This window comes from Oryctolagus cuniculus, chromosome 2 (genome assembly GCF_964237555.1).
Source record: "Oryctolagus cuniculus chromosome 2, mOryCun1.1, whole genome shotgun sequence".
NCBI lineage: Eukaryota > Metazoa > Chordata > Mammalia > Lagomorpha > Leporidae > Oryctolagus > Oryctolagus cuniculus.
In genome coordinates, this window is record NC_091433.1 from 113,706,485 (window position 1) to 113,733,039 (window position 26,555).

The 26,555-nt window shown below is 47.1% G+C and overlaps 1 protein-coding gene across 1 annotated transcript; it reads left to right on the forward strand.

Annotated features, from left to right (window-relative positions):
• The first annotated feature begins 291 nt into the window (after positions 1-291).
• Positions 292-14,982, forward strand: SLC20A1 (solute carrier family 20 member 1). The gene is made up of 11 exons (XM_070068809.1): positions 292-574; positions 1,039-1,666; positions 1,828-1,968; positions 2,143-2,228; positions 6,598-6,694; positions 9,307-9,426; positions 10,850-11,119; positions 11,224-11,782; positions 12,344-12,529; positions 12,977-13,061; positions 14,023-14,982. The coding sequence occupies exons 2-11, from the start codon at positions 1,321-1,323 to the stop codon at positions 14,182-14,184; spliced, it is 2,052 nt and encodes a 683-aa protein (XP_069924910.1). The 5' UTR covers positions 292-574; positions 1,039-1,320; the 3' UTR covers positions 14,185-14,982.
• Positions 14,983-26,555: the final 11,573 nt, after the last annotated feature.

Sequence of the window (26,555 nt, forward strand, 5' to 3'; positions counted from 1 at the left end):
GTCGCGGCTCGCGAGGGAGCGGCTAGGATCGATCTTGGTGGCGACCCCTCTAGCCCCGCACGACGACGTCCGGGGGTGGGGCGCAGGGCGAGGGTCCCCCCGCGGTCTCCCAGACGGTGCCGGGCTGCCAGGGCGAGGCAGTGGGGCTGGGCTCCTGCGCGACCCACGTGGACACGCTCCCCGCCGGAGGCGTGGCCGCCGGCGCGGGCCCAACCAATGAGCGCGACGGTCGGGCTCACCCGGCCGGACTGGCGGGGCGGGCGGTGCCTTCGTCATCAGTGGGGCGGGGCTCCGGGCCGGCGCGAGGCGCGGCGGGTCACGCGGGGCGCGGCGCCGGCTATAAGTAGAGGCCAGCGGCGTGCTCGGGCAGGGTGATGGCTGCCGGCGCGCGCTGCGTGCTGCCCCTTCTCGGCTGCTGACGTGCCAGCAGCTGTTCCCCCGGGGTGGGTCGCGAGGCCTGCCGAGCCGTCCTCGGTGTCGCCGCCCTCAGGCGTGTGCTCGCCGGCCCCCGGGGCGTGAACCCGTGCCCGCCGCCGCCTCGGTCTCGTCTCCGCTCGGCCCTCTGTTAATTCTGGTGAGTGGCTCCGCCGCCTTGGAAAGGCTTTTTCTTCTCCCCGGGGCCGGGCGCGGGCGCCGCGGCGTGGGAGGCGGCCGGTGTGGGCGGCCCCACGGGCTGCGGCCTCGCTGCCGCCCGCCTCCCTCCTCCTCAGCCGCCGCCCGCCCGCCCGCTCGCTCGCTCGCGGGCCTTTTTGGCGGTCCCGGGGCGGCGCGCGCGGGAACGGCCCTTTTCCGGTTTTCGCGCGGAGGGCGCGCGCGCGCGCGCGGGGCTCGGGGCCGTGTTGGGCGCGCGCGGGCCGGGTGGGAACCGGGTGGGGGGCCCGGCGCCACGTGCCTCGCAGCCTGGCTCCGTCCTGCGGAGGACCGGGGCGGCGGGAGGAGGCCGCGGCGGGGGTCCCCGGCCGCGTGGGCAGAGCTGGGGCCGGGCTGCCTCCCCAGGGGCGCGCGCGGCTATTATTTTCTCCCCCTCCCCTCCCCCAGGATGAACTTGCGTCCTTTCTCTTCTCCGCCATGGAATTTTGCTCCGTGCTTTTAGCCCTCCAGAGCCAAAGAAACCCCAGACAACAGACGCCCATACGCAGCGTATAGCAGTAACTCCCCGGCTCGGTTTCTGTGCCGTAGTTTACAGTATTTAATTTTGTATGATATATATATATTATTATTTATTATAGCATTTTTGATACCTCATATTCTGTTTACACCCCTTGAAAGCCCCTCAGTAATTTCTCTTGTTAGTTAAGAAACCACTACTCCAACAAGAGAATGGCATCTACCATGGCCACGCTGATCGCCAGTACCCTGGCCGCTACTGCAGCTTCCAGTCCCTTAGTGGACGACCTCTGGATGCTCATCCTGGGCTTCATCATTGCGTTCGTCCTGGCCTTCTCTGTGGGGGCCAATGATGTAGCAAATTCGTTCGGTACAGCGGTGGGCTCCGGTGTGGTCACCCTCAAGCAAGCCTGCATCCTAGCTAGCATCTTCGAAACCGTGGGCTCAGTCTTGCTGGGGGCCAAGGTGAGCGAAACCATCCGCAAGGGCTTGATCGACGTGGAGATGTACCGGAACTCGACCCAGGAGCTGATGGCCGGCTCGGTCAGTGCTATGTTTGGTGAGTTCTTTCTATGCCTGGGTCTCTTCGTGGTGGGTGAGCGCATTGTACCCTGCCTGGTTTCCTTTTCGCGGTGAACCTTCCTGGTTACTTCCTTCAGAACACTCTGCTTGCCCTCTGGCATTTTGCCATTTCCTTAATCGAACTTGACTGTGTTACAGGTTCTGCTGTGTGGCAACTAGTGGCTTCGTTTTTGAAGCTCCCCATATCCGGGACCCATTGTATTGTCGGTGCAACCATTGGTTTCTCCCTGGTGGCAAGGGGGCAGGACGGTGTCAAGTGGTCTGAACTGATAAAAATTGGTATGTTTCACTCTGGGTGGCTTTTTCAATTTTTTTCCTTGTTAAGTTACCAGAGCATTATGTATGGGAGTACATGGTGTGCAGTGGAGGGGCAGACTTGAGTCTTGAATGTGGAACTTGAACATTTACAGTGCCTTCCTTAGTTGACGTTTTTCTTCCTGTGTTCTATTCCAGTGATGTCTTGGTTCATCTCTCCGCTGCTTTCTGGTATTATGTCTGGAATTTTATTCTTCCTTGTTCGTGCATTCATCCTGCGGAAGGTAACCTTTCTTCCCTCTCCTGGCCTTCCTTAGGTCACACCTAGTCATATGCAAACCCAATGGCATGCCTACAACTGTGGGGTGTAGGTATGTGGCCTTGGAAAGTTAAATAAGTTCTTTGTTCTGACACCTCTTGTATGTTGTGCAGTTCTCTGTTTTTAATATTCAGGAGGGCATTCGGGAAGGAAAAATTGAGCGAGTACTAAGGTGTGCCAAGAAGCAGGAGAGAAGGAGTAAAAAAAACACATTTATTTAGGGTGGCTTTGTCTAGCTCTGTGCAGCCACATTATATTCAGGTCAGTTTGAATGGTGAGCTTGGGGTTCAACAAGTCTTAATGTCCCCTGTGGATTTTTCTAAGCTGCCGGTTAAATGGGTCTCACAGTGCTGATTATCATGACCAGTTTATAAGCCTCCACATGAGGACTCCACCTCCTGTAGTGACTCCAGTTTCTTAGAATAGGTGAAAAGGAGGAGCAGTAAAGGTAGGGTTTTCGTTTTTTTTTTTCTTTCTTTTTTTTGGAAAAAAAAAAATTAGGACGGCCATTTAATTTCCTGTCTATTTGAAAACCCCTTTGAGGGGCCCAATAAAAGAAGTCTGATGCTAGCTCCAAAGTAAGTGTCAACAATAAGGTGAGTTACAGTAAGAATAAATGCATTTTCCTCAGGAAACAAAGTTGTCCTTTTTCTAAAGTGAATGGCTCTTAACAGTCCATTGTAAGTTCTTCAAGCTGTTCCTAAACTATAGCAATCTGAGTGAAGGGAGATGGGTAACTCAGTCCCAAGCGACGAGGATGTCTTCAGCCTCCCTGGGTCCAATTCTGAGCTCTCTGGGGAAGGATCGGTACCTCCACAGAAATTCCATGCCTGGTGAAGTGCTTTCACTAAGCACGTTAGGAGTCTGACAGATACAGCCATTTAACATGTTGAGAGAATGAATGTGTATGATAGAACGTGGCCGAGTAAATAATTCACTGATAGGCACCAACTCTAACCTTGGTACTTGTTCTGTTCTGCAGGCGGGTTCGAGTAGTGCCTAGCTTCCCATTCCTCACAGATGTAGTGTGGTAATAGTAGCCTTAAATTTGAGACTTGCTGGTAGTCACAGACCAGAATTTTCAGTGTTCTTATTAGAGCCCTCTGACCATTGCGTACCGGAGTCAGAGGAGTTAACAGGGTCCACTTTAAGGATTCCCGCTGTATGCAGGTTTACCTGGACTTTGTGGGTTCTGCAGAGGTTTTGTGTGTCTCACCACCATAAATCTGCCTGCCTTCCTGTGCAGGGGATGTACTTCTCTCAAGGGCACACAGGGATTTTCATTGCTCCCCTGTTGGGAGAGCTGAAGTTAGATAGTCAAACTCATTAAATTATTTTTATATGGGTGTGGGAATGGATGTAACAATGGTTGGGAGTGTTTAACACTTCGGGGATGCTGCATGCACACACACAGAGTCTTTAGGGCCAGTCTTAACAACAGATGAGGGAGAGGTTTTAGGTAATGAGTGGGAATATTTTTTTATTATGATTGGGTTTTAAATTTCAAGGAATATCCTTAGGTTGTTAAGCTTTTGGGGTCCTGGTTACTAAGTCTTGCGTAATTTACCATTAATATATATTCCAGTCCTTGAAATTCTGTCTTTAAAATGACTTTTTTTATTAAATAAGTTGTCTTTAATAATACTCTATTTTCTGAGAATTTGTTCTGGTGATATTTGTAAGTAATCTTTGTGAGGAAAAGACAAAAATGGAAGTGAGATACTTTGGTTAAAGGGCTTTGGTGTTAAACAGAAGTAGGGGGAAGAGCAGTGTTTTCCTGCTGAGTACTGAAGTTGTAGTCAAAGAAGACAAGGCTGTCAACCTTTCCCACTTGTTAGGAATGTCTTCCTTTAGACAGAAACTCTGCTACAGTCTGGAAAGCCAACTGTTCTGGTAAAGGTTGGGGGAGGTTAAAGACCTCCTTTCCTGCTCTACGTAACTAGATAATGAGGTATTTATGTGATTTCCTGGTAAAGTTTTAAGTGTGTGCTAGGAGGATCGCAAAGCCCTTAGCCCTCGTCACCCCCTGAGAGTGACTGGGTTGTGGCTGGGAGGGAGGGGGGAGACCTGTCTTGTTTTTCCCCTCTCCTAGACTCTCAGGGTCCTTGACCCGTGTTTAAACCCTGAATCCCTATTTCATAGTAAACCATTAGCAGTGTCAGTTACTTCCTGCTGCTGCATCACCACCTGCTTGCCTGCTGTTGGTTTCCCTCGGAATATTTAGTTGGGCTATACAGAAGAATGAATACACGACTGCTTCTTAACTTTGACTAATTACAGTTTGATTTATGGGTATTAACAAAGTCCCCACAGAAATGTAGAGCCCTAGTGAGTTCTAATCTGAGAGTAGGAATCTTAGGGTTTTTGGAGGATTTTCTTAAAACTGTGGATAGTCCTTAAAACAATAGTTTAGGTTCCTAACCTAGTTGACTGACCTCAGGGTGTGACCACTGTGGGACCATCTTTTTGTTTTGGCTGTCTGTTAGCATTCTTTTAAACAGCAGATAAGAACTAAAACTGAGTGGTTTTCAATGAAGGCCCATCTCTATTGATTGTGTCCTGTGTCTTTAATCCTAACTACTCCCTCCCTCTCCCTGGCTTTCTGATTACTGTCAGGTAATCAGAAAATCTTGGGTCTTTTCCCTCTCTGTTTCCCTCAACAAGAGTTTTCACTGGAGTTGTGATCATGATAGCATTCAAACCTTCAGGCAAAGATTTTTACATTTTAGCTTTTCTGTATATTCAGATCTGTCCTCCCATTTTTTAAGTGTTTGACTTTTTAAAATTATTTATTTGAAAATCAGAGTTAGAGAGATCTTCTATCTGCTAGTTCACTCCCCAGATGGCCACAATGGCCACAGTTGGGCCAGGCCAAAACCAGGAATTTCATCCAGGTCTCCCACAGGAATGGCAGGGGCCCAAGTACTTGGACCATCCTCTGCTGCCCTTCTCAGGCCATTAGCATGGAGTTGGATTGGAAGTGGATGGAGCAGCTGGGACATGAAACAGTGCCCATGTGGGATGCCAGTGTCACAGGTGGTAGCTTTACCTGCTACCTAGAACCTGGCCCCTTGGGTATTTTCCTTAGAATTAATAATGCTCATTGTAAGCAGAACTCTTCACACTGGCTGAGCTGTTCTTAAACCTTTCAAGTTATGTCTGAAGCTTGATGGTATCTCTCTCTGCAGCCATCATTCCCCATATAGCCATCAGCCCCCAAGTAGTTGGGTGGCTTCTTGTTTCCTTCCTCAAGTTAATGTGCATGGCTTGTTGGGTTACTGGCATGTCTCTGTTAAGCTAAACAGTGAATTACAATGTGCTTCACCTACCACTGTCCCTTTAGTTTTATTTTTCTTTAGAGCCTTGTCGATACTTGATATCCTTCCATATTGGAATGTGGATGTCAGTTCTGTGAGGACAGGAAGTTGATCTCATTCCCTCTATCTCATATCTCAGTACCCAGAGAAATGTGTGCCACACAGTTAATCCTAGGACATGTTGGTTTTTATCTTCACACTTTAAAGATTTATTATTTATTTGAAAGTCACACAGAAAGGAGAGGCAGAGAGAGAGAGAGAGAGAGGTCTTCCATCCGATGTTCGCTCCCCAGATGGTCGCAATGACCAGAGCTGTGCTGATCCAAAGCCAGGAGCCAGGAGCTTCTTCCCCATCTCCCATGCCGGTGCAGGGGCCCAAGGACTCGGGCCATCTTCTGCTTACCCGAACCATAGCAGAGAGCTGGATTGGAAGTAGAGCAGCCGGGTCTCAAACTGGTGCCCATATGGGATGCCAGCGCTTCAGGCTTTGGTGTTAACCTGCTGTACCACAGCGCCGGCCCCAATCTTCACACTTTAATAACACAAAAGTTACAGCATATTTGTCAGATGTTAGATAAGATGGTTGTTGAAGGCATATTCTACATGTTTTAATTTCAGTAAGTGTTTGGAGGTGTGAAGCCACCCAAGCAGTGTTCGTCCATCTTTCGGTCTGTTTGTTGATAGCCTTTACAGATGTGTAGTCCATCCTCCATGTAGATGATAGGTTCCTTGGAACATGGATATTGAAACAGATTACTCAAGATGTTACCAGTCACTGGTGCAGGTAACTTTGTTAATAAAAAGAAGAAAACGCAAACCCCTAATCCTCAGAGGAATCAGCCTTTCTCTGGAGATTTCCAAGAGCAAATACAGGAAAAGCCTAGCTGGCCTGGGGACAGCACAGACAGACAGACAGGTATTGACGCCAGAATTCCCAGACCTGCCCTGCTGCGGGATGCCATGGAGATGGTCACTTTGATGGCTTTTAAGATAATTGATCTTGATGATGTTTTGCAGGCAGATCCCATTCCTAATGGTTTGCGAGCTTTGCCAGTGTTCTATGCCTGTACAATTGGAATAAACCTCTTTTCCATCATGTACACTGGAGCACCATGTAAGTACATATCAGAATATTTAAATGTGAATTTGAAGTTGTTTATAAAACTTGCATTAAATGCCCGATTTACCCCTTTTTGCTTTACAGGGCTGAAATCTCCTAGAAGGTGGCTGGCCTGCGCCCATTTCAGAAGGCGGCAGGCTAGTGTATGCTGAGTTAACCTAGATAGTTTTTCAACCAAAAAGACCTGCTCAGATTCTAAATCACTACAGACCTTTCCTCTTTAGTCTTCACAGGATTCACCGATAATATGATCTTCTCCCTCCCTTTCTCCTATCTGTGCTAAAAATGCTGGATTGATACTGACCTCGACTGCTCAAGAGTCATTAGTTATATCTGGTCTTCAATAATCAGTCATTTAGGACTGGTTTGCTGGAGATTCTCATTTTTCTCTCCCAAATGGAGCTACTTTTGTTTCTTAAGTACTAAATTTACTTCCCTGAATCTGCTTGAATAAGAAGAGTTGGGATGTTTAACACCTATCCTAAGTACACTTGGAAGAAGAATTCTTGCAGCTAAGATGAAAAGGTTGAAATGTTAAGTACTCTCCTATTGGAACTAAGCAAAGCATGAATTACATTATGCACTACATGTTAATTTAACTGCTACAAAAAATGGAGAATTTGTAATTCCTCAGGCAGGACAGTAGAGTTTTGGTAACGAGGTTCATTTTGCTTGATGATGTGTAACTGCACAGCTAGTAGCTTGTAATTTTTTTGATTGGCGCACTAGAAGAATTACAATGTATGTTGCTGCTCAGGTCACACTTGCATTTAGAAAGAACTGGAATAGTGTCCTGTAGCCACTTGTCCTTACTGTTAGACCTCATTTTTAAATACAAGTTTCAGTGTTTTTAGATATATTTATGTATTTGAAGGGCAGAGTTACAGAGGCAGAGAGGTTTTCCATCAGCTGGTTCACTCCTCAAATGGCCGCAACAGCCAGAACTGGGCTGATGTCAAGCCAGGAGCTTCTTCCGGTCTCCCATGCAGGTGCAGGGGCTCAAGAACTTGGGCCATCCTCTGCTCCTTTCCCAGGTACTTTGGCAGGGAGCTGGATCAGAAATGCAGCAGCTGGGATTCAAACCTGCACACACGTGGGATGCTGGTGCCACAGGCAGCAGTTCTGCCAGCTGCACCGTAACACCAGCCCCAGTTTTTAGTTTTATTAGTGCTTGTGGCTCATTAAATAGATTCCGTTCCTGACTAGTGGGTTGTGACTTTGCTTCTTAAATCTCACTTGAAGCCTTACGTCAGTTATGGAGTTAGTGAAATATTTTTAACTTTGCCTTTATTCTTGGAATCATGAGGAAAGAGACAACTTTATGAGAATATTGATATTACCTAAAGGATACCAAGCTCCTTACGAAACAGTACAGGTGAACACAGCTTGTGTGCTGAATTTCCATTCAACAGATTTGAGTTTTTCATGTTAAATTAAAAAGTCTCCCATGAGGCCCTAAGCACTTAAGATTCATATGGTAGCAGCAGGGCTCATAGTTGGAAGCTAAATGTTCATTTTTGAAAGCAGGAACTTAGATATTTTTGTTCTGTCCTTTATGGATCATGTAAGAAAAACCAGTCTCTCATTTCCCCTTTTGACTTGTGAGATAGATAAATTTAAATTGTGGTAAAGATTGATTAAATTTTATGTATATTTTACTTTGTGAGTACATGATCAGAACTGAAGGCAGACTTTAAAAATGAAAGCATCTATAGTCACCTTAGAACTTTAGTTTTCAAAGAAGCTCAATTTTTATCTGAAAGGTTAATAATGAGGGGCAATAGAATTTCCATTTTACACATAATTTAACACTAAGCAAAATGGAGTGAAACAAGCACAAGGAACTAAGTGATTCTTGGATAAAATGCAGATCATTGTAACATCTTTCAGGTTTCAACAGGATTGTGTAGTGCTTGCTTCTGTCTGCAGTAGACTAGTGGTTTGGTGCCTGGTGGGTGTAGGTAATGAGCACATAATGACTAATGACTGATCTTTGAATCATGTGAAAGGCATGTCTGAGATGTGGCTTGTTAGTAAAATTACTTAACTTTCCCTTTTATGGAAGACAGAACTATTTAAAATATTCTTTAAACTATTATCTTTTGTTAGCTAATATCCCTGTTTTCTGTATCTTGGTTTGAAAATGCTTTCAAAGAGATAACCTTGTTAAAGGATTTAGGGCATTTTTTTTTAATGTTAAAATCAATTTGAATGTGCAAATATAATTAATATATGGCAGCATGAGGAGTAAGGGAGTTGGATGCTCCTATTCATCTTGTAGCTAGTCTCAGCTCCTCAGAGTATGGTGATCCTTATATCTTGCAAAGCAAAGAAAGCTAGTATGTGATAAAGCTTAGGACACTCTAGTATATACTGTGTGTTTAAGAGGGCCAGGCTGGTGTGGGTTTAAGCTGATCACTGGATTTTTCTCCTAAATCTATGTAACCACTAGCACAGTAAAACCCTGTGATACTAAAGCTTGCAGCAGCTGTTATGGGTCACGGGCTGGGTTGGGGAACCCTTCAGAGACCCGAGAAGAGGGTTTACACGTGATTGCAGGGGGCTGTTGCCCTGGGGTTTTCAAGATGCACCATTTTATCTCCTAGTGCTGGGCTTTGACAAACTTCCTCTGTGGGGTACCATCCTCATCTCGGTGGGATGCGCAGTTTTCTGTGCCCTTATCGTCTGGTTCTTTGTATGTCCCAGGATGAAGAGAAAAATTGAACGTAAGTAATGACTCGTAGCAATAAGGGTTGACTGGTAATGCTGTGCTGAAATTCTTTGTTTATCGGCCACCTGTAAGAATCCACTCTGTGGATAGATTGACTGTGATTTTATATGGAAATTTGGGGGTAGGGGTTTGTTCAAACTGTTTTTAAATGGACTTAAAATGACTTGAAACCTGGAGTAAAGAGTATTCAACTTGTGCTGTAGAAACAAGTTGAGAGTTAAATTTTTGTAATGTACCTTGGCAGTTGCCAGTGCCACGAAAAACTGTAGCTACATTAACTGAGAGGCTTATGTCTGTGTAAATGAAAAATAAAGGTAGCTACAAAGTATTTTCATAGAGGGAACATTTATTATTCCAGGTACTTCTCAGTATAATTTCAGATTTGGGCAAGCAAAGCTAAGTCTGATATGTGTATCTGACCTTGGATATGAGAATGTACATATTGTTTATGGTGGGAAACTCAAGAGTCCCTGTATACATGTGTCTGAATTGTGTAAATTCCAGCAGTAAGCATGTTCAAGAGTCAGATGAAGGAACGGTTTGGACCCTTAGTACACATCATAGTAGTGTCAGTCTTAGGCTGGGAGCCTGGCCCCTGGGGCTGAGCGCTGGAGAACTGTTTTCTGCCCTCGGCCGTGCAGGCTGCAGGTCGGTGCTCTGCAGACTGCTGGCCAGCAGTGGGGGTGCAGAGACTGCAGTGCTTTGGGAGGAGTGCTGTGTCACTGCAGCCGCACCCAGGCGCCCGGGAGGCTCTGCCGCTCTGGCTGTGCCGCCTGTGCCGTGGGGATGGAGACTTTCAGGACTCCCTGACCCGATTCTTGCCCTCAGTCTGGGAGAAAATGAGACAAGTCTGGCTTTAATGCTGTTGCGTAGTTTTACAGAGGTGCCTGGGCAGGTGCGTAAGTGAGCGCACTGAGCATGGACAGTAGAGGCTGAACATGCCCCTGCCTGGTTGTGGGACTTAGAGCTGTGAGGAACACCTCCCTCATTAGAGGTAGAATTTAAAGCTGCCATTTCTGACTGCCTGCGTTATGATGTCTTGGACTAGAATTTGGGAGATTCCTTTCTTAAAAGAATATGAATGTGTGTGGCTCAGATTTTTAGGCATCTGCCAGCCGCATGTCTGCAGGGAGCTAAGAAGGGCTTTACATTTTTAAGGGTTGTGAAAAAGCCAAGGATACGCTGTGGAGCTCACAAATATTTACTGTGTGGCTCTTTAAAGAGGAACTTTGCCACCCCTGATACAGGTGTTCAGTGTTGCTGGCAAATAATTAGGTAGGCAGGAAAGTCACTCTGCATTTTACCTGATGTTTGCCTAGGATTTTGAGGTGGATTTTTTTGGTGGCAGATAAAGGGGAAATGTGGAACAAGGGAGTAATAAAACCAAGCCAAAAAAAAGTCCATTTTTCCTCCCCCAGGAGACATTAAGTCTAGTCCTTCTGAAAGTCCCTTAATGGAAAAAAAGTGTAGCTTGAAAGAAGACCATGAAGAAACAAAGTTGTCTCTTGGTGATGCTGAGAACAGGAGCCCTGCTTCTGAGGTCGGGTCTGCCGTTGTGCCCTTGCGGGCTGTGGTGGAGGAGAGAACAGTCTCGTTCAAGCTCGGAGACCTGGAGGAGGCTCCAGAGCGGGAAAGGCTGCCCAGCGTGGACCTGAAGGAGGAGACCAGCATAGACAGCGCCATGAATGGTGGGTGGAGGTTCCTCTCATTGCACTGTCGCCTCTCTTGAGGAGGCGGCTCACCTGCTTTGGACTCGATGCTTTATTGAATGCTATTTTTTGGTCTTGGCCAGGTGCAGTGCAGTTGCCTAATGGGAACCTTGTTCAGTTCAGTCAAGCCGTCAGCAACCAGATCAATTCCAGTGGCCACTATCAGTATCACACCGTGCACAAGGATTCTGGCTTGTATAAAGAGCTGCTCCACAAATTACATCTGGCCAAGGTGGGAGACTGCATGGGAGACTCTGGTGACAAGCCCTTGCGACGCAATAATAGCTATACTTCCTATACCATGGCAATCTGTGGCATGCCCTTGGATTCATTCCGTGCCAAAGAAGGTGAGCAGAAAGGTGAAGAAATGGAGAAACTGACATGGCCCAACACAGACACCAAGAAGCGAATTCGGATGGACAGTTACACCAGTTACTGCAACGCCGTGTCTGAACTTCACTCTGCGTCTGAGATGGACATGAGCGTCAAGGCAGAGATGGGTCTGGGGGACAGAAAAGGAAGTAGTGGCTCTCTAGAAGAATGGTGTGACCAGGATAAGCCGGAAATCTCTCTCCTCTTCCAGTTCCTGCAGATCCTTACTGCCTGCTTTGGCTCCTTTGCTCATGGTGGCAATGACGTCAGGTCAGTTGACTGAATCAGTCTGGCTGGCTGTTTTTAAACTGTCTTACCCCTTCTATAGCCTGTGCTGTGGTAGTGGTACTCATACTACCCGTGGGACCCTGAATAATCTAGGTGGGGATGTCAGCAGTCATCAGCTTAATAAAAGAGTACATTTTTTTCTTTAGAGAGTTTACAAAGAATGTTCTGAGCCGTGTCTGTAGATGATAAACACAGATGTCTTTCACAGGGAAGCTTTTATCAGTGATCTGGTTCTTAGATTGTAAGCTAAAGCCACCGCCCTGTAGAATGGATTTGTGGGTTGTTGGCCTTAATTTTGTGGTTTGTAAGGTTCACGGGACCCCAAGAGTTGCTTCAGGCTGTCTGTGGACGGGAAGAGCTGCCAGCTGCGCAGCACTCCCTCCATCAGAGCAGTTCCCACCTTCTTGTGTATGTTGGGAGTTTATTTCCTTTGAAAGAAAGCTGGTTGCTAAATGAGCTTGGGAAGCCTAGGAAATCACTTGAGCGAACTGGAATGCACCAAACTGAAATGCACCTGAGAAGTCTCTGCTCCCTTTCTTTCAGCAATGCCATTGGCCCTCTGGTTGCTCTGTATCTGGTTTACATCACAGGAGATGTTTCTTCCAAAATGGCAATACCAATATGGCTTCTGCTCTATGGTGGTATTGGTATCTGTATTGGTCTGTGGGTTTGGGGAAGGAGAGTTATCCAGACCATGGGGAAGGATCTGACTCCAATCACTCCCTCTAGGTAAGTAGGTCAAGTAGGTCTCATGCTGTATAGTGCTAAAATGCAAACCTCTGTCTAGTTACAAGTAACCAAGTTGGTGTGAGTTCCTGGGTGATCCTCATTGTTGGTGTGCTCTTTCCGGATTTAACTTATTGCCTAACCTTTAAACACTTTGGTCAAACATTTATGCATTCAGATGTGTGTGCCAAGACTGAGTGCTTGGCTGTTGTTTGCCTCTAAGACTGATGTTTATTAAACTCTTGAAAGTGAAAGTGTGAACTTTAATAACAGACTTTTCAGAAGAACTGAAGACTTCAGTCTTTAATAGGGAAAGGGGAGTTCCAGAGCCCGATTATGTTAGTGGAAGTTTTCACTGAGTAGAACAGGGCGGGATTGGGCTAACTTGTGTTTGTCAAAAAAAAAAAAATCAAATGATGTGTTTGACAAGAATCTTTTTTGTGTCTCTAGTGGCTTTAGTATTGAGCTGGCGTCTGCCCTCACTGTGGTGATTGCATCAAATATCGGCCTCCCTATCAGTACGACACACTGTAAAGTAAGTGTGATGTCCATGTGTGTGTTCCTAATGCTTCTCTGAATGCATAGAGTTGTGAAATTTTCCTTTTGTGATAGTTTGATTTGGAGTCTGGAAGAATTCATGAGCTTAGGACAAAGCATCTACAAGAGTAGGGGCTTGGGTCCTATGATTTGTGTCTTAGTTAAGTAGAGCATTTTCCCCACTGATGGAAAAGTTTGTACCTGCAGAGCTAGCCATGATTTCTGTCCACTAACCACTTCCTTTGTTACTTAATCCTCCCTTGTTGCAGTTGCTTTCTAATTTTGTTTTCTCTCCAGTCATTTCTGCTTAGCACCATTATGTTCTTTCTCTTTGGGGAAGCCATTCAGAGCAGTCTGGGCGTGTGCTAATAAACAGGCCAGCTGTTCAGCTCTGGCCTAGTGGGGTTTTGCTGCCATTTGTGGTAGTTGAAGCTGTGAGGCTTGTTGGACTGTCAGAAGGGCAGTTGATTTACAGAGGCGCATGCTGAGGGCTTCTCAGGGTTGAAGTCCTGAGAAGCTTGTTGGATCTTAAGGTTGCTTGATAACCATGTAATAATTCTAGGAAAAGGAAGAAATTAGCCTCTTTTTATGCTGGTCCAGCATGGAGCCTGCTGAGTCATCTTCTTTTCTACCAGAATCTCCAGGCAATTGTCTTACTAGGTTTGATATAGTCGCTGTGTAATACGAGCTTTGAAGAACTTAAAAAATTTATTCTTAAAAGCAGTATGCGTTCACTAAGTTCTAGTAGTCCAGCAGGAGAAAAGGAAATTAGTGTTCTTCTCATATCATGTTTTAGTACCATTAGCACAGATTTAATGATTGGGCTTTTGTATTGTCATCTTCCGTGCGTAATCTCAGCTTTCACGGGATTGGGCTCCTCCCCAGAGTAGCTGCAAGTGTTTCTGCCAGAATGCCGTCGGCGCTCCAGTAACCAGTCCCTTGGCCACTTTCTCTTGTAGGTGGGCTCTGTTGTGTCTGTCGGCTGGCTTCGATCCAAGAAGGCTGTTGACTGGCGACTGTTTCGCAACATTTTTATGGCCTGGTTTGTCACAGTCCCCATCTCGGGTGTTATCAGTGCTGCAGTCATGGCGATCTTCAAATATGTCATCCTCAGAGTGTGAAGCTGTTGGAGATTCTGATTTGTGTGGATGTTTGGGACCACCGTACACATTCCTGCTCCCTTGAAGGAAGATTACAGTGTCACCCAAGACTGACAAGAGTCTTTTTAAAGTCGGGGAGCTGTGGGAGGGAAGTGTTACTTATGCTATAATTGCTTTTGTGCTAAATATGATTTATCTCAAAATTAGCTATGTAAAATAGCCAGGTTTCCACTGGTTCCTACTGAGGTCCCTTTTCCTTCTGGGCTGTGAATTCCTGTACATATTTCTCTACTTTTTGTATCAGGCTTCAATTCCATTATGTTTTAATGTTGTCTCTGAAGATAACTTGTGATTATTATTATTTTTTTTAAACGACCATGCAGAGCCATTTGACAGAGTACTCTGCTTTGTTGGATTCACCAGCTTCTGCCCTAACATGCACAGGGATTTAACAGCAACAAAATGTAACTGAAGCTTCCCTTGTAGTCTCTTATAGAACCAGTCCTTGGCACTCTGCCCTCCTGTCCGTAGCGGCAGGTTCTGTTGGCGTCTGTGGGGACTGCTTAGAGGGGTAAGGTTCTTGGGACACAATGAAAATTTTAGTTGTAACTTCTTTGCAAGCAATTCCTTGAGTATTATTGCTAAGAAGTAGGAAGAACAAGCCTTGTGGCAATCTTGGTTATTTCTTTAAGATTTCTGGCAGTGTGAGATGGATGAATGAAGTGGAATATGAACTTTGGGCAAGTTAAATGGGACAGCCTTCCATGTTCATCTGTCTACCTCTTAACTGAATAAAAAAAGCCTACAATTTTTAGAAAATCTGTTCTCATGGTTTTTGTTCATATTGAATCATCTGAGCTCTGGCTGAGTTAGCTTATGCCATTAGATGGAGCACATGAATGTGTCAGCAGGTGAGAGCTACGACCCAGCTTCCAGTTCCTCACTCCTGCCTGTGTCTTGTGATCCCAGAATGAGTGTGACCTTACTCCCTAGCAGCAGTGGAGCGATTTGGCATATTTCAGTAGCACAGCAAGACATTCTTCTCTTAGCACGTCTCTGCTTTCTAGCAGCCAAAGGTTTCCATTGGAATGGGCTGTTTTATTTTACAATTATTTAGATTGTCTAGCATTGAAAAAAAAGTTTAAGATTTCTTTATTTGAAAGGGGGAGTTATAGAGTCAGAGGCAGAGAGAGATCATTGGTTCAGCCCCTAAATGGCTGCAATGGCCGGAGCTGGGCCAATCTAAAGCCAGGAGCTGCTTCTAGATCTCCCATGTGGGTGCAGAGGCCCAAGCAGTTTAGCTGTCTTCTGCTGCTTTCCCAGTCATGTTAGAGAGCTGGATCAGAAGTGGAGCCACCAGGTCTTGAACCATCACCCATATGGGTTGCCAGCACCACAGGTGATGGCTTTACCTGCTACTCCACAACTCCGGTCCCAGAAGTTTTATTTTTTAAAGTCAAAGTTGTATGTATGCTTATTAGAGGCAGATGGTTTAACCAGGCTTTTAACGTAAACAGATCTGCCACCTTTCCTTGATAAAACCTCTTGCAGGGCTGACGCGGCACAGTGGGTTAAGCACGGCTTGTGACGCCAATGTCCCTTGTTGGAATATCAGTTTGAGTCCTGGCTGCTCTGTTTCTAGAAATCCAGCTCCCTGCTAACGTGCCTGGGACGGCAGTAGATGATGGCCCAAGTGCTTGGGCCCTTTCACCATGTTGGAGGCCCAGATAGGCTCTGGGCTTCTGGCTTCGCCTTGGTCCAGACCTAGCCCTGCCCATTGTGGGCATTTGGGAGTGAATCGGTGGGTGGAAGATCCCTCTCACTATGCCTTTCAAATAAATCTTGGGTGGGGGGGGAAGGGAACCAACCCCCTTCCAGCTCTTGTATTTGCCGCTGTTACAAGGGAACTTCGAAAAGTTTGTGGGAAAATGTAATTCAAAGATGTTTATTTTGGTGCAAAAAACTTCGAAATCCATACGTGGTGTTTTATAATGCTCGCTTTCCATGAGCTTTATTTGAAAAGCAGAGTGACACTCCCCAGATGTCCACAACAGCTAGAGATGGAGCCAGGAGTCAGGAACTCCATCTGGGTCTCCCGCATGGGTTCCACGTGTATCTGTACATTACATCTGCAGTGCTACTTGGCCCACTTGTGTACTGACAGGGTGTGCTGGCATTTGGGAGACTGGGCTCCTTGGGGGATACAGCTGAGCAGAGATAGTCCATAGACATCCTGCAGTTCACAAAGAATTGTCTGACCAGCTTGATATAGAGTGGCCTGGTTGGGCTGTTTCAATAGGGAACCCCTCAGAAGGCTGAGAAGGGCAAAAAAGCCCAGGTGCCCAAAGTTCTGGGGGGTCAGTGGGGGAAGTGATCCCTGACTGCTGTTTCCCAGTTTTTCTGAATGCCATATGTGTGGGGAGCAGGGTCCGTCTCCAGCAATACGGCGGGGCACCGGGGAGAGAAATAAGTACTGAAACTGGACTGAAACTAACTCTATGCGTCTGATCTCCCATCATATGGCGCTGAGAGGGAGTAAACAAATCTTACACAGCTGCTTCGTCAATTAGCTGATTCCTGATTCAACCTCTGATTGGAAGAGAGTGGCGTGCTCAACACGTGGGCAGCAGAGCACGGATTGGTGGGAGAGGACTATAAAAGGGGGAGAGAGACAACATGCGGGGCCCCCTGAGAGAGAGCTAGTTGGTGCCACTTCTCCGCGGAGGCGGGGGAGCGGCAGCAAATCCGGGAAGGACCGGTGTCGTTCCTCCGTGAGTGGGGGAGCGACAATATGGAAGATACATGTCTGACTGCAACATTGGAGAGAAGGATCTAGGAACTTTGCTGCTGTTTTAAAAAGGGTCTCACTGCGGCATCCCATATGAACACCAGTTTGAATCCTGGCTGCTGTACTCCGTCTAGCTCCCTGCTATTGTACCTGGGAAAGCAGCGGGGGATGGCCTAAGTGCCTGAGCCCTTGCTACCCACGGAGGAGAGACCTGGATGGAGTTCCTGGTTCCTGACTTTGGCCTCGTGCAGCCCCAGCTGTTGTGACCAGTTGGGAAGGGAACCAGTAGATGGAAGTCTGAACTGCTGTGCCAAGTATCTGCCCACACTTTCTTTCTCTAGAGTATTTTAAAGCAAATCTCAGACATCTCATTTATAAAATAGGACCTATTTAAGAGAAGATCTTCAATATAGTATTGCATTTGGTAAAATTAATAGTAGTTGTTTAATATCACCTGATACCCATTCAGCCCTAACTGCTTCTTAGACTTGCAGCCTTTATGGTTTTAGCTCCAATATTGTCTGCCAAGGTCGTCTGTCTCCAGTTTTCTGTCTTCTGCTAGCCCCTGGGCTTCAGCTCCTTGGGTCTGCCAGCACTGTTAACATGTGCTGTCTACTCCCACAGTTTGGTGGTTTTGTTTGCTCACCTGTTCGCTATGCTGCTAATCCCTTAACACCATTTTGGTGATGTTTCAAAGGAAGTGAAGGTAATGATTTCTTTACCTATGAAAATTTATTTTTTTGTTCTAAGAATTTGACTAGTTGATGTTTTAGTAATACATATTTTTAAAGATTTATTTGAAAAGCCAAGTGACATGGAGAGGAAGAGATAGATCTTCCATCCACTGGTTTACAGGCTGAAATGGCCAGAGTTGGGCCATGCCAAAACTAGAAGCCTGGAACTCCATCTGGTTCTCCCACATGGGTGCAGTGGCCCAAACTCTTGGGCCATCCTCTGCTGCTTTTCCAGGTGCACTAGCAGGGCCCTGGATTGGAAGTGGAGCAGCTGGGGCGCTCTGATACGAGCCAGCATTGCAAGAAGAGGCTTAATCCACTACATACTTTTTAAACAGTGAAAAATTTATTGCAGTGTTTACATTGTCACACTTTGAACAATTAGGCATAGAAAGTACACCCTGAAAGAACTTCTCTTGCTTTTTCCCTTTCCCAGTCTCATTACCCAGAGGGAACTGTTGCCCAGTAGTTTGCCTGTCCTTGGGGGATTTTGCCTATGCATATGGATATGTATGTGCACACTCGTACTTGCAGTCTTTCTGTTTATTCCTTGATGAAGCCCCTGTGGGGTCTGGAAGTTTTATGGTTTCGTTCCTGGAATAAATGTCACTGCTGAATCACCTGGTGAAGCTATTGCAGTAGTAGTAGATGGACGTTGCAGTAGTAGTAGATGGACGTTGCACACTCAGGCACGTGCCCGCTTGCAAGTTGCCTTGGGTGCTGGAGGTTGGGATAAACCTGCGGCCAAGCTAGCGTTTCAGCCGTCCATTTCCGGGCTGGCGGGACTTGGGAGGATTTGTTCTCCCATATACTTTACCCTTTCACCTTCAGGCAATACAGAGCTCCCTAAAGACCAAAGCAGGTGAAGAGTGTCAGTGTCGCTCCTTAAAAAGCAGATGTGGGGCTGCCTGGAGCATTTGTGAGGTGTCTAAGACATTTGCATGTACCTTAGTTGCTAATGGTTTTCTCCTGGCTCTTCACCAAAACCTTGTTCAGTGCTCCAGAATTCTTGAAGAGGTTACTGGACTGGCACTGTGTGGAGTGAAAGTTGTTTCTTTTTGAAAACACTGTTCTCTGCCTTTATCTTCCCCTCTGCCTAAGGTCTAAATGCTTTAAGCAGCCATTGTGTAACCTGAGACACAATGAAATACTTGAACGACTGGGAAGGGTCAAGCTCGCTGGAGGTGGTGGAGGTGACCACACCGTCTTAGTCTGTGACGGATGGACACTTGTGAGGCTTTATTAATGCATGGATTTCCAAAGCGACTGCTAAAATAGAACCCTGTTGCCGCTCGTTGGCAATATACTTGGCAGTCTAATGATTGGCTTTGGTGTGAGCCCCTTTTGTTATCTCCAGGGAAGGTGCTGGGTTTCGCAGTCTCTTCCGAACGTGTTGCCGTGCAGTGTAGAACACTGCTTATTAAAAGGAGCAGGATGGTTATTTTCTGGGAACGACTGAAATGGAGGCAGTCTCCCCTCCCAGGGTGTTACTGCTGAAAACCTAGATAGCAGGTCTGCACTTCCCATTCACTCTATTTCTAGAAGCAAGCAAATGTTCTGTAATTGCAGGCTTGGGCTGAATGCCTCAGCAGTGTTTCCCACTGTGCTAATTGGAAAAATATAATTTTCAGCTAACTGTGTCCTGCTTTGCAAAATAATAGTTGGCAGCTGAGTTGCCAGTTTGCTTCCTAAAGTGAACTAGTGCTTCATAGTTTTGCACTAAGGATAATGGAGCTGTGGAAGTCTCAGGGCGAGCCTGGGCTAGGTACCAGAGCCATCAGAGAGTTCACTTCAGCCTGTGAGAACAAATGCCTATTGATTTGATGCCTTTGTCTAGGAGCCTTTATTTAATTGAAGTTCAATTAAAATGTTTCGGTGGGGCCGGGTTCTGGGAATGCTGGTCAGTGTGGCCCGTGAGTTGAACAGTCCAGGGTGTATGTGTGTGTGTCTCATGTGTAGCTTTCTTATTGATCTGGAAGGGAAGTGATTTTCTTTTCAGTAAAGTCTTGATTTCTGGCAGGCCTCCCCATGAGCCTGAACGTGGCTGGCCATGCCAGCTTTTTGGAAATATTGTCAGCTTGGGAGTGTAGAGTTTGTAAGTGACATGTTGTTGTCCTGTGTTCAGCATAGACTTGCTATCCAGTGTAGAAGGCTTGAAGTCTACGTTTCCCCTGCATGGATCTTAAGGCGAGTTGGTTAGCTGCCACGTGCAGTACTGTGTCATGGTTAGGAGCATAAGCTTTGGATCAGGCCTCTCTGGGTTCTGATTGCAACCTCTACCACATGGCAAGTTGTGTGACCTGCGCGGTCTGTAAATCTCTGTAAACCCAGTTATCTGAAGTTTGATGATGATACTGGTGATTGCATTGCACATTCATGGAGATTAGATCAAATGATGCGTGTGATTGGAGTGCTTGGCTTCCAAAGTGCCGCCTTATGTTAAATGATCTTATTGTCTAATTGACATACGTAACTTTTCTTTTTAATTTTTTTAAATTTCTTATTTTATTTTTTTGACAGGAAGAGTGGACAGTGAGAGAGAGACAGAGAGAAAGGTCTTCCTTTTGCCGTTGGTTCACCCTCCAATGGCCACCATGGCTGGCGCGCTGCGGCTGGCGCACCGCGCTGATCTGATGGCAGGAGCCAGGTGCTTCCTCCTGGTCTCCCATGGGGTGCAGGGCCCAAGCACTTGGGCCATCCTCCACTGCACTCCCTGGCCACAGCAGAGAGCTGGCCTGGAAGAGGGGCAACCGGGACAGAACCTGGGGTGCCGGCGCCTCAAGGCAGAGGATTAGCCTAGTGAGCCGTGGCGCTGGCTCATGGGAACCTTTTTCTGACTGTGGTGTGGCTAATAATTTTCCTTAACTCTAACTTCAGGACTTCAATCTGTGAGGAAGGATTTAATGTTGGTGGGTTGCTACTGAAAGACAAGTATTGATTCGGATTAGGTTCAGCTGTGACAGGAACCCTCGCTGACATAGTTTGTTTCTGGGGCTGACGTGGAACAGCAGGTTAGGCCCTCGCTTGTGTCGCTAGCATCCTGTTATGGGCACTGGTTCAAGTCCCAGCTGCTTTACTTCCAATCCAGCTCCCTGCTGAAGCACCTGGGAGAGCAGCAGAGGTGGCCCCAAGTGCTTGGGCCCCTGCACCCACATGGGAGACCCAGATGGAGTTGCAGACTCCTGGCTTTGGCTCAGTCTAGCCCCAGCTGTTGTAGCCATTTAAGGAGTGAACCAGCGGGTGGTTCTCTCTCTCCCCATGTCTGAGTCCCTCTGCCTTTGAAATAAATTAAAAAAAATTTTTTTGTAAATTTTGTTTCTACCAAGGAAAATAAGCTCAGGGCTGTTGTGGTGGCTTCCTGGGCTCTTTCTGTCTTGTTCCAGTCTCAGTCTCTGTTTGCCACCTCAGGACCCAAGGACCCAAGGCTGCCAGTTGTGTCGTTATTGCTAATGCTAAATTTGACTATGCTGGAATACTCGTGAGCAGGAAAACAGCAGGTAGTTGAGAAGCCTTAGTCAGATGTGGGTGGACGGGAGATAATGAGCCCCACATTTGATCTCAGTTTCTGTGTCAGCGTCCAGTCAGGAGACAGAAATGATAGTTATTCCAATAGAATTTGGAGTGCTATTTTAGAGGGTAACTAGGTGTTAAGTGTTAAACAGGTAACTGAAATGCAAAAGAAGCAAACACCAAGGTACCCTGGGGTAGCAATTAACAGAGGCTGGGGGTAGCAATTACAGGGGCAGGAGGAGCCAAGAGAAGTCGCAATCACTAAACCTTCAGAAGTGTGGAGAAGAACTTCCGCGAGACTGACCCAGAGCGCGGGGAGGGCCTGCTGGGGTCTGGTGACTTGCAGAGTTCTGTAGGGAGCCGCTCTCGTGAGGGCTCAGCTGCACTCACACGGGGTTCAGTTGTGGTATCAGAAGGGACTGTAGCTGCCAGAGCCAAGAAACATGAAGTGGCCGTCGTGGGAACAGGAAGTGAACCGGGAGCTGGGTTCCTCTCCCTCCTCCAGCCTCTCAGGCTCCCCGAGCTCCCCTCCTGCAGAGTGAAACAGGAGTCCCAGCCCCAGCCTCCCAATGCGGAGCACCGAGGGCTGGGTTTGAAGCAGAGATGGTTTCGCAGCCGACACAGGTGGTATCTGCCTAATGTCTCCATTTTTTAAAAAGTCCCTTTTAGAGCAGTGCTGTGGCTCAGCTGTGCCTGCGGTGCCGGCATCCCATATGGGTGCCAGTTGGAGTCTTGACTGCTCTACTTCCAGTCCAGCTCTCTGCTATGGCCTGGGAAAGCAGGGCTGGGGAAGGGGTGGCCCAAGTCCTTGGGCCCCTGCACCCGCATGGGAAACCCTGAAGAAGCTCCTGGCTCCTGGCTTCAGATAGGCCCAGCTCTGGCCATTGTGGCCATTTGGGGAGTAAACCAGAAGATGGAAGACCTCTCTGTTTCTATTTCTTTCTCTCTCTCTCTGCCTCTGCCTCTCTGTAACTCTGTCTTTGAAATAAATAAACCTTAAAAAGAAAGTCCTTTTCTTCCTTTGGAATGAATACATGGTGGTACTTTGACACTGTCTGGTGGATGTTGCCATATCAGCTGTGCTGAGGTTACTAAGCGTGGGTCAGTGTGACTAAGGTTTGTAAAATGATTTTCTGTTCTCATTCCTTGGGCATTTATTAGCTGTCGCTCTTGAACAGGAAGGGCTTCCCCTTCTTCACCCTTGGCTCCGAGAAACGAGCTTTCTCACTGAGTGGCCAAAGGCCTAGCTAGCGGGTGTGGTTGTGTTACCAGGGACTGGGGAGACTCAGAAGCTGTTTGCTGTTGGCAGCCAGCACTCTGCGTCACAGTCCCGAGCCTCAGTGGTCCCACTACTGCAGCTGGACTAGGAAAATGTGCAGCAGTGAGAACTAATGTTTTACACGCAGATGGGTGGGGGACAGCCTGAATTCACAGGTGGTGTCTGGTGTTCTGGGTATATGGTTGTCAGCTCTGACTGCATGTTCACCTCCTCTTGAATGCTTAGACCGGCATCCTATCTGCATGCCTAGTGATTGGTATAGGTGTGGCCTGGACATCAGGATTTTGACAGGCTTTCTTGGGTATTCCAGTATCCTTTAGGGCTGGGGACCCGAAACAGACTCAGTTGACCTCATGGGGTAAATTAGTGTCCCTGTTGGTATCCAGTGCACAGGAACGGAGGGCCCCAACTAGGAATATTGGCCCATCTTGCCTTTGGGTTGGCACTTTAAAAAAATCTGCCCACTGTTAGCATCTGGTGACCACTTGGCATATTTATTTATGGATTTGATTTCTTACTTAAAAAAAAGGACTTTTCACAGTCTAATGTAACCGAGTTGGTTCATATCCAAGTAACTGGTTTTAAAGTTCTTTTCACCATTGGAGTCATAAGCTCATTTGAACTTTTATAAAAAATAGAAACTTTTTTTCGATCTTAAGGATGGAGTAAAGGGGAGAAGCTTGAAGTTGAATGAATATAAAAGAGTGGGCTACGTGAGTAAAAATGACCATAGTTGCCACAGTCCCAGCATTGTGCTACCTACTTACTAGAAAGTAAATCTTTAGGGGTGGGCCTTTGCCCTGGCAGGTAAGTCCCAGCTTGGGATGCCGGCATCCATGCTGGAGTTCCAGCCCCATTCCCCTTTCCAGCTTCCTGCTAACGCACGTCCTGGGAGGCAGTAGGTGATTGCTTAAATAGTTGGGTCCCTGCCACCTACATGGGAGACTGGGAGTGAGTTCTGGCTCCTACCTTCAGCCCTGGCCTCCTGGCATTGGTCTGGTCCAGTCCCAGATGGACCAGTAGACGGGAGCACCGTCCATCTTTGTCTCTCTCTTTCTCTCTGGCTTTCAAATAAATGTAAATGTTTTTAAAAGTACGTCTTTCACATTTTTAGAATGTGTGGTGAAATAGTCCATACACAGAGAAGGTATAAAGAATGAAGTAGTGAGCAGCCTTGAACCCAGTACACAGATTAAGATTCCAGGACCTATTGTTTTTCGCTTTGCCCCTTGCAGGGATGCCACTGCCTGAATTGGAGGTTTATTATTTCTTTTCATTTTTATTGCACATAAATAGTTTTAACTACACATACATAGTATATAACAGTATCCTGCATGTTTTAAGTTATGTGAATGATCCCACACCATATGCATTTTCATAGAGATCACTTTTGTTTGCCGTTGTAGTTGTGGGATTCCTCTGTGGTTTTATGTGTAGTTCTGGCTCATTCATGACCATGGCACAGCTTATCATCAGTTCTGGACAACATTTAGGTGGTTTCTGATTTTTGGCAGTTGGAAGAGTGCCTCCAGGCAACTATTTAGGATGAGGGACAAGACTGAGAAGATTTACTGATTTATTTGAAAGACAGAGTTGCAGAGAGAGAGAGAGAGATCTTCTATCTGCTGGTTCACTCCCCAGATTGCCGCAACGGCCCAGAGCTTGGCTGCTCCGAAGCCAGGAGCCAGGAGCTTCCTCTGGGTCTCCTTTATGGGTGTAGGGGCCCAAAGACTCCGGCCATCTTTCACTGCTTTCCCAGGCCATTAGCAGGAAGCTGGATCAGAAGTGGAGCAGCCAGGACTCGAACCAGCACCCATATGCACCGGAGGCGGCAACTTTACCTGTTCTACCACAGTGCTGGCCCCTCTTAGTATTTTTGAGTTACATGAATCTAAAAATACCATTTTGATTCAAGTGAAAACAGCAAAAAGAGGATCATTGATCTTAAAGTATGGAAACTGTTGAAACATTATTTGTTGTCTTGTTTGACGTAGGAACCTAGAGACTCCACTCACCCTGAAAATCTGGGCAGTCATTTCCTGCCATGTCTCAGGTTTGCCGGACAGTGTTCTTACAGCCTTCATTGTATGGCCAGAGATGGGGTGGGGAAGGAAGGTGTGATGATGCCGGAGGTAGAGGAGTGGGAGTAGAGCTTTGTGCTTCCGGGGCTGCAGATTCTGTCACTGAGGGGCCTGAAGCATCAGAAGGAGCCCTGTGCTTCTCAAGGCTTGCCTGGCACTGCAGAGTCATTGTTGATTTGTTTTCCTTGGTTTCTCAACACAAGCAAAGCTGTGCTACACAGAGGACTCCCAGTCTTTAGAGTGTTTGGTGGGAGCTGTACAGTGGGCCTCCCAGCTGAGTGTCTGAGGGTTTCAGCAAGCCCCTGGGTAGTCAGGGAGCAGGGTTATTGGCAACTCATATGCCCTACTTAATGAAAAAAGGTGCAGTCTGGAGCAGTTTCTTCCCATTTGAGGATTATAGCTAATCTTGTCATCATGGTGGCTGGCGTTGTGGTATAGCAGGTAAAGCCACTGCCTGCAGTGCTGGCAACCCATATGGGCACCGATTTGAGTCCTGGCTGCTCCACTTCCGATCCAGCTCTCTGCTATGGCCTGGGAAAGCAGTGGAAGATGGCCCAAGTCCTTGGGCCCCTGCACCCATGTGGGAGACCCGGAAGAAGCTCCTGGCTTCTGGCTTCTGATTGGCACAGCTCTGACCATTGTGGCCATTTGGGGAGTGAACCAGTGGGTGGAAGATTTCTCTCTCTCTCTCTCTCTCTCTCTACCTCTGTGTCTTTGTAACTCTGCCTTTCAAATAAATAAATAAATCCTTAAAAAATGTTAATACTGTCCCCAGCAGTGTCACAGAAAGTTAGTTCCATGCCTTTGCCAAAACTTGGTATTTGTTATCCTGTAAGTTCGTTGCTAAATACATTATTGCTTAATTTCAACAGTCTTAGGAGATGGCCTTCTTATTTCAGATGGAGAAACTGAGTGTCAAATATTAACTTGTCCAGGGACACAGGAAGTAATTGGCAGTTCTAACCCAGCTCTGCCAGATTCCAAAGCTCTTCACTAACATGAAGTCATCCGTACATCGTAGCTTCTGACCCTGAAACTGGAGGTATCGGCAGAGTGATGGGCAAAGGACTCCGGGGTGAAGAAATAAGAGGTGCAGGGGGGAAGCTGTGCTTAAGGCAAAAAATGTTGGCAATGGCACTAACATGCAGGGCTGGCATAAAAAAAAGGTCAGCTCAAGACTAGCCAGGAGCCAGCGCTGTGGCATAGCAGGTTAAAGCCATGGCCTGCAGCACCGGCATCCCATAGGGACCCTGGTTCAATTCCTGGCTGCTCCACTTCCAATCCAGCTCCCTGCTAATGCAGGAAAGCAGTAGATGGCCCAAGTCCCTGGGCCCCTGCACCTACATGGGAGACCCGGAAGAAGCTCCTGGCTCCTGGCATGGCCATTGTGGGCATTTGGGGAGTGAACCAGGGGATCAAAGACCACTCTGTCTCTCCCTCTCTGTAACTCTGCCTTTCAGATAAGTAAATCTTAAAAAAAAAAAAAAAAAAAATCGCTGGAGTCTTTGACCCTCCTCCTCCCATAGTGGTGGGTTCTCTGTCCTCCTGCTGAGAGGCAGGTGGATTCTAACTGCTTTGACCCACAGAATTTGGCAGAAGCGATCGCTGGTTTCCAGGTGTAGGGTTCTGGGCTGGCAGCTTCTGCTTCCCGTCTCCGAGAACACTTATTCTAGGAAGGTGGCTGCTGGACGAGAAGTCTGCTTTCCTGTGACTGCTGCGTTGTGAGATAGCCCAAGCAGCTGCACCGAGAGGCACTAAGCCCTCCCACATCCCTGCCCAGCCAGCAGCCTGTCCCAGCCTGCGGGCCGTGGGAGCAAGCTGTCGTGCCTCCAGCCCCAGTGGAGGGCCCAGCTGAAGCCACGGGAGAGAGGTGAGCAGCCTGGCTGAGTCCTCAAATTCCTGGTTCTCCCAATGTGCGCACAATAAGTGCTCTCTTTCAGCCACTGCATTTTGTGATGTGACAATAGATAGGGCTGTAGCTAAGGCAGAAGCTGAAGGGA

Excerpts from the sequence above, each read along its gene's own strand:
- SLC20A1 (XM_070068809.1), top strand. The coding sequence starts at position 1,321 with ATGGCATCTACCATGGCCACGCTGATCGCCAGTACCCTGGCCGCTACT. Across the intron at positions 2,229-6,597 it reads GTGCATTCATCCTGCGGAAG|GCAGATCCCATTCCTAATGG; the intron begins GTAACCTTTCTT and ends GATGTTTTGCAG. Across the intron at positions 12,530-12,976 it reads ACTCCAATCACTCCCTCTAG|TGGCTTTAGTATTGAGCTGG; the intron begins GTAAGTAGGTCA and ends TTGTGTCTCTAG.